This window comes from Diospyros lotus, chromosome 7 (assembly GCF_014633365.1).
Source record: "Diospyros lotus cultivar Yz01 chromosome 7, ASM1463336v1, whole genome shotgun sequence".
Lineage (NCBI taxonomy): Eukaryota > Viridiplantae > Streptophyta > Magnoliopsida > Ericales > Ebenaceae > Diospyros > Diospyros lotus.
This window is the reverse complement of record NC_068344.1, coordinates 21,920,173-21,927,982: the sequence shown is the minus strand read 5'-3', so window position 1 is coordinate 21,927,982 and position 7,810 is coordinate 21,920,173. Positions and strand designations below refer to the sequence as shown.

At 33.9% G+C, this 7,810-nt stretch overlaps 1 protein-coding gene across 2 annotated transcripts; it reads left to right on the top strand.

The window, feature by feature from the left end:
• Positions 1-2,979: 2,979 nt before the first annotated feature.
• LOC127806634 (zinc finger protein ZAT5-like) lies at positions 2,980-4,554 on the top strand. 2 transcript variants are annotated; one of them, XM_052344047.1, is made up of 2 exons: positions 2,980-3,211; positions 3,337-4,554. In XM_052344047.1, exon 2 carries the CDS (start codon positions 3,372-3,374, stop codon positions 4,356-4,358), a length of 987 nt encoding a protein of 328 aa, XP_052200007.1. In that variant the 5' UTR covers positions 2,980-3,211; positions 3,337-3,371; the 3' UTR covers positions 4,359-4,554. The 2 variants fall into 2 exon arrangements, with proteins under 2 accessions (XP_052200007.1, XP_052200006.1); XM_052344046.1 differs by lacking the exon at positions 2,980-3,211 and having other exon boundaries at positions 3,245-4,554.
• Positions 4,555-7,810: the final 3,256 nt, after the last annotated feature.

Here is a 7,810-nt window from a genome sequence, read left to right as displayed (position 1 = left end):
CACAACAACAACATGTTAAAATTTCATCAAGATTAGAGCTAAAATCACCAATTGATCTTGGTCAAAAGTTTGTAAAATCAAATCCTTTTCTTCTTTGTTCGCGGCTTGCGCCATCTTGCTTTCCACGTCTCAATCTTAATTTTCTTCTTCTCATCAAATCACCAATATGCACAGACGGCACCTTTATAATAATAATAATAATAATAATAATAATTTTGTTTTAATTCAAGTGGGCTCCAATGGGTGGGACTTGACACACTCGCCATTGTAAGTGATGAAAAGGCATGGGTGGATGGGTAGACCATAAAAGGGTATATCATAATAGTATTATCCAAAATCCTTATGCATGTAATCATTGTGGTCTTGATTTGTTAGGGATGGTAAGATTAGTAGTCCCAATTTTATTAGGGTTTAGAATTCTAAGTTATCGGGGAACATTCTCTACAAATAGTCAGAGGTAACTGTTGGGCTTTATTCATCCTGTTCAAGTGTAAGGTTTAATAGTTTGGAGATAGACCTAAAAGCATTGCCCAATAATTAACACACTTAAGGGTTAGCATTCCCAAAGCTTGATTTGCATATACGTACTGTCTAAGGGTTAAGTTAGCAAAAGGGTCATTGGGGGGCAGGTGACGGACAAAATGCCCGATTAGTGCCTGAGCACAAGTGCAAAACTTGGGTTAGTTTAGACTTCATATGGTCAGGGTTGTTACTCCCCAACTTGAGGCAAGTTAATTGGTGAGTTGAGGTGAGTTAATTTTTAGGTTGTCTTGCATAGGCGTCGGGCTATATCATGACAATGACATATCCCTATTACACGTGCATATGGCTAACATGGGTCTTCAACCTAATCACTATTATTTTTGATTGACTAGATATTATTTATAAAGTTTATTGGTAGCTTTCAATGCATTTAAAATGGATAAAATAAAGTTTTTTAGAATATGCAATATAATAATATTATTATAGTATTAAGTTAATAAGAGATAATTACATAGACCTAGTTAAGGTTCATAGCAAAGTATTTGATTTTCATTAAATTTACAATTATCTTAATTTTATAAATCTATTTGGGTCGTTCTTTTATAGAGATTTAATTACATAAGGTTTAAACCCTTATTCTTTTTCATCAACCTTTCGAGTAATTCTAAAATAACATTTAAAACTTGCATATTTACATATTTTACAATTTTACACGTTTTCCCTAAACCTCAAGGCCACCTTTTGATTTGTTGCATATTTTCTCATATATATGGAATAATTGTATACTCTCAAATCCTAATTGACTTTTTATACTTAAATCCCCCTAATTTATAATTTTATCAGCACTTTCCTCTATCTTTAGAAAGGGTGCTCACTGGTTTTGGAAGAAAATTTCTCTGAAAAAATCTTAAATAAATCAATATACATATCCCTTTTAATTATGGGTAAATTAAAAAAAACATTGAACTTTTAGATTTGTTATAATTTTATAATAAACTTTTAATTTTAGCAATTCCTAATTGAACTTGCCAATTTGTTACAATTATAGAATGCCGTTAGCTTTTTCCTTTTTTGACTTGGTGGATTATTAGTTGATCTAAAAGAAAGATAACGTGTCTTTTAATTGATTATTTTGAGAAAATTTGATGAATATTACTAACCAATAAGCACAAAATGAAGAATAATGACATGACAATTAAAAGCCACATAATTGTCCACATCACCTTTCTTTATGTCTAACTAATTCATCTAGTCATTATTTTAACTGTAGTAAGAGCTATTGATTTCTAATGGTATTTTATGATTGTAATAAACTTATAAGTTCAGTTGATAAATTGTTAAAATTAATTAATAATGCCTTATACATGAAAATTGTGTAAGAATTAATATATATTAATAGTTTCCAAGGGTTCCTAAATCTTTAAATATCCGGGCCATAGAGAGAATTATTAATGTTAGATACATGGGGAGGCATGTGAAATAAGTGGCCTATTTAATTAGGCAAATTAATTAGAAGGAAATGAAGTATACAAATTAAGAAAGCTGAGCACCAAGGATTCCTTGCACTCCAGTCCAATCCAATCCAATCCAATAATATGCACCTTTTCATTTCCCCTTATATCTATCTATTTATCTATCCACACGCATGGAAATAGAATCCTTGAGCCAAAGCCAAAGCAATGGACCACCTTGCTTCTTCCCCACCCCACACATCTAGAATCTCTCTTAATTTCTAATTAAATTATTAATTACTTGTTAAAGGTTATCGTAAATTAATTAATTATTAGAATACTAATTAAACCCTGAAATAACTTAGGAGCCTGAGAGATCTGCGGCACCAAACAAAATTAGGGAGTTCTAATTAAGTTTAAGAACTCCTTCCTACATACACGAAGTTGATATATATATTAGAAGCAGGCTAGCTAACTTCCTAACCATTAATTAGTTCAAAGAAAGTTGCGGTCCACTAGTTTGGCAAAGTTTAATTAATTAAGCACCACTATATGCCAATTTTGGAATACAAAGAAATAATTAAGCCCCCGATTCATGTTAGCATCCATACCCGAATTTGCATACGTATAACCCAAATTAATCTGCTAATTTACATATATATAATTCACTTGGGTGGTTGAGAGATAAGATAGATGGAATCAAGAAAGGGATATTATAAATGAGACTTTTATATATATATATATATGTATATGTGCAAAGTTCATAGAGGATGACATATAATATAATAGTGAGTGACCACCACTGAATGAGGTTTGAGTTGTTGTCTCGACAAATGTCGGAGTGCGATGATCTAAACACAAGTGCATATATAATAGATAGATAGATAGTGATTAATAGATAGATGTAATTAAAGAGAAATGATGCATATATGTAGAATGAATTGAGGGAGGGAGGGAGATTGTACGTATATGTTGTCTATATATGAAAGTATGGTTGATGGGAGTGTGAGTTGGCAAAGTGTGAGAAAGAGAGTGTGAGGCGGACTTCACATCCAACAAACTTCACCTCTCCTCTCCTCCAACTGTTTGAAGTGCCCTCCCCCACCCCTTTTTTTAGATATCCCTCTCTTACAATGGTCTCTGTCTTATTACTTCTTTTTCTCTCTCTCTAAATTTGCACCCTTTCTGGTTCATATATACCCATTTACAGCCTGACTCCCAAGAAATGGCTGGCCAGCAGACTCATTCACACTTTACTCTCTAATTAATTTCTCCAGGTGCCTTTTGACTCCTAAACCTCTCTCTCTCTCTCTCTCTCTCTCTACATATATATATATATATATATGATCTCTGCTATCTTTATCTAATCTTTTTGAATTTTTGATGGTGGTGGTGGCTGCAGTGGTGGTGGTGGCAGTGGTTTTGGAGGCCAAAAACATGGAAACTTTGGAGGAAGCCATGCACATCGTCAAAGGCAAGAGAACCAAGCGCCAACGGGTTCTATCTCCAATTCCTTTCTCCATTCCCGCCCATTCTAATTCCAGCGGCGATGGCAGCAACGGCGACATTCATTCCAACACCGGAAACAATAACAACAACAACAACAACAACATGGCCTCGTCGCCTGCCACCTCGGCTGATGAATTCGCGGAGACCGCCACCGAGGAAGAGGAGGACATGGCCAATTGCCTGATTCTTCTGGCGCAAGGCCGATCTCAAGACCAGCCATTGAAGCCCAATTACGACAATATGGGGCTGAAATTCACCAGCAAGAGATTCGTGGAGGCGCCGGCCACCGGCAACGGCAAGGTGGGGATGTACGTTTACCAGTGCAAGACGTGCGGTCGGACTTTCCCGTCGTTCCAGGCCCTCGGCGGCCACCGGGCCAGCCACAAGAAGCCGAAGGCCGCGGCGGCGGCAGAGGCGAAGCGGCCGATTGCGTTCTTGTCGGACGACGACGAAGAAGAACAATTCAAGATTTCACTGCATCTGATGAGCAATAACAACAATAGGCCTTTGTCTTCCATGGCCGGCAGGTCGTCGTTGAAGCTCCACGAGTGCTCGATTTGCGGGTCGGAGTTCACCTCCGGGCAGGCCTTGGGCGGCCACATGCGGCGGCACCGGGGGCCTGCCCCTGGCGCCGGCACCAACACGACTTTGTGTTTAACTCCATCAGGTTTGGATCAGTCGTCGGCTGTTCATAATAACCACCAAGAAGCGAAAAAGGCGAGGACCAAAGCATTATCGTTGGATCTGGATCTGAACCTTCCAGCCCCAGAAGATCATCATCATCATCAGGAATCGAAGCAGCTGGCCTTCGCGTCGAAGCAAAAGCCACCGCCGCCGCCGCAGCAGCAGCAGCAACAGCAACAAAAATCACTTGTGCTCTCCACCGCCCCCGCTTTGGTGGATTGTCACTATTGATCGAGGAGGAGGTTCCCATTTTTCTTTCTTTCTTTCTATAATTCTTTTCTTTCTTTCATTTCGTTTCATACTTTGGACCTTCATTCACACACCCACCATTCTTTCCATTGTTACCATTGATTAATTAATTCCCAGTTGTGGGTTCAATTGTTTAATTTTTTTCCTCTTTTTGACACACCTAATTGATAAATATTATATATCAAACTTGGAATTCAAATTCGAAAAATTCTTTAATTAATTTATTACATGCGCATGTCTTGACTGATCATTAATTCATGGGTAATGTTTTGAACATCACTAATTAATCTTGCTGATGTTGTCGATCGATCCGGCCGCTTGCTTCTTCTTCTGTGCAAGGATTGTGGTAGCTTGGAATTGTCACCAATGCTGCCACCACAGCCAAAAATAATCTCGTATGGTGTAGGTTAATTCCATTGCTTCATTTACAAGAAAACCCTTCTCCACCTCTTTTAATTTTTTTCTTTTTTTCTTTTTTTTTGAATGCGCCGACTCAATTGGCTGAGTAAGTAAAAATTCACTTTTAGCAAAAATATTAAGGTTTCACCCAGTCAACTCATGTAACATTATTCTTTCTTTAAATCCAAATTGAGTATACTATATATAAAATGCTTTGGACATGAAGACGTATAGCCACACACATATAAATAAGTTCTTTTCTTGGTTGGTCCACCATTGTTTTAGTTACAAGCCTATTCATTTACACCTAATCGAAGGCTGTATAAATGCTTTGCTTCATGACCCGCCAACCTAAACATGTTAGGGATACAAATAATCGATCCTGAACTAGATCTAATTATATTATCTCGTGGCTTTGGGTTGAATCTTTGAACTCGACCGATCGCATGCATCATCAACCACAGCCACATATATATTTCAGCATCTTACTTAGAGTCACAAACCACAAAATAATATTAGGTTCGGCAGATTGGGGGAAGTTTGGTAATTAAACGGCTTACTTAGATCTTTATTTAGAGCTCGGAATTGTGCATTCATTACAATTACATTAGGACGATAGTACTATCCTTTCAAACATATAAACTACACACACACACACACACGCATATATCAAGTGATTAAAAAGATGACAAGATGCATGCACTGTACGTACCAACCAACCATTAATCCTTAAGGGATTAAGAGGTTGAGGTTTTCTCAGTGAAAAACGGAATTATTACAAATTTTTTGAACAAAATGTATTTATTGGTAGAATGTTGTGATGAAAATGACATTTTTATAATTAGGAACCACTTTAATACTTATTCTTCTTCTCACTTTATCAAATATCTATATAAGCTGTATCATTAATTTGTGAAAATTATATATAAAATTAATTTCTGGTATGTATGTCATATATAACCCCTTTTCTATATATTTTTTGGTACATATGGTGTCTTCCACATATATATATATATATATGTATTAATTATTAGGAAGGAAATATCTCGTGAAGGAATTAAGTTTGTGCATGTGGTGTCACAGGCATTCGAGGCTGTGCGCTACTGGTTTGCATGTGTGCTTTGGAGTTTCATATATATAGATAAAAGGGTGGAAAAAGCGAAAGAACATAAAAGATAAAAGAATTATTTTTCTTACTTTAACATCAAGATGATTGAACGTGACAGATATATACATTTGCGAACTCAAAGAATTAATGTATAATATATGTATATATATTAATTAGCACGGGCTTAATTATAATATAATTTTAAGGAAAAAATAAAATAGAAAATATATATATACTTCTTTAATGTTAGAACATTATTACAGTTTTTTTTTCTTAGTATATAAAAGATATTGAATGTTTTTCTTATAAGAACTATGAATAAATTTTAAATGTCAAATGAAGCATAGTGTATTTGAAAAAAAAAAAAATCTTAAAAGATGGGCCATATCCTAAAATTTCTTCAAGGATTGGAGACTATATGAAAGATTTCTTGAAAGGTGAGGGGCTTTTGGTCAGAAACAAGTGGGAAGGTAAACTCGCCCCAATCAAGTAACACAAAACTAACCAAAATAAGAAACAAACTATTGAAATAAAGAAAAAATGAAGATTTGATAGTAAAGAAATTATAGCCCACTCGAATAATCTGTCAGCTCATTCCAATAATTGGCAGATTTACTTGATTAGGTTGATTGCATATAGAAAATTCTACAGCAGCTCCTTAATTCCAATTTCCTATTGCAGAAATATTCACAAGCAGAGTTATCCAACCAACTCAACCCCAATCATCATCTGAAACCTATCTCATTAGGGTACAACATCATTTCACAAGGAAATGTAAGGAGAAGCAAGCCCTATGTGGCTGTAGAATAAGAAATGCATCAAGAATGTTCATTTAGGCTCCACTCCATTAAGGAATTGTAACTAGGAGGAGCAACACATAGCCCACCATTGACCCTCAAACATACTTCCAACATGCTTCAAAAAAGGTTATTTATCCCACAAAAACTAGAGTAAGGAAGACTACTTGAAATAAAAGAATTTTAGATTCTAGACAAAGATTGGCAGAGCTACTACGACCTTAAAACATTACCAAATGATTCAAGAAATACGCCAAAAAAAAATTTATGAAGTCTATATTATGGCACAAAAAGTGGATTTCAATTTAGATAACACCACAGGAAGTTTTGTTCTGAAAACCAGAGCATTGTCGAATTGAAATAGAAATCTCAAATTTCAAATAGGTATTTCCACTACAAGAAAAAAGAGATTTAGAGACGGATTTTTAACAATGGAATTGCGATGGATTGCGAAATTTTTTTGAGAGAATTAGCAACGGATTTTAGCGGCGGAAAAAAATTCCATCGTTAAAAAAATAAAAAATATATTTTTTTAGCAACGGAAACAATAATCCATCGCTAATTTTAGCGACGGAAAATTATTTCCGTCACTAAATTTTAATAATAATAAAAAAAATTATATAGCGACGGAATTTATTTATGTCGCTAATTTTAGCGACGAAAAATAAATTCCGTCGCAAAATTTAAAAATAAAAAATTAATTTTAATATTAATTTAAATAATTAAAATAAAATTTTAATTTTAAATTTTTTATTATTAAAATTTAGTGATGGAAATAGATTTCAGTCGCTAAATTTTATAATAAAAATTTAAAATTAAAATTAGTTTAAATAAAAAAATTAAAAAATTAAAGTTAGCTAATGTTAATTTTTTAATTTTTAATTTTTGTATTCAATTAATTTATAAAATTTAAATAAATATATTAATATTAAAAATCATAATATTGCTAAATTCTAACTATATCAATTAATATATTTCATGTGTATAAAATAAAAAATATATTAAATGTATAATAATTAATTATTTATAATATTTATTAAATGTGTACAAAATATAAACAAACACTACATTTGAAAAATAAATAAAAAGTTTAAAAACCATAATATTATTGAAATTTTCTTTATTTAAAA

Excerpts from the sequence above, each read along its gene's own strand:
- LOC127806634 (XM_052344046.1), top strand. The coding sequence starts at position 3,318 with ATGGTGGTGGTGGCTGCAGTGGTGGTGGTGGCAGTGGTTTTGGAGGCC.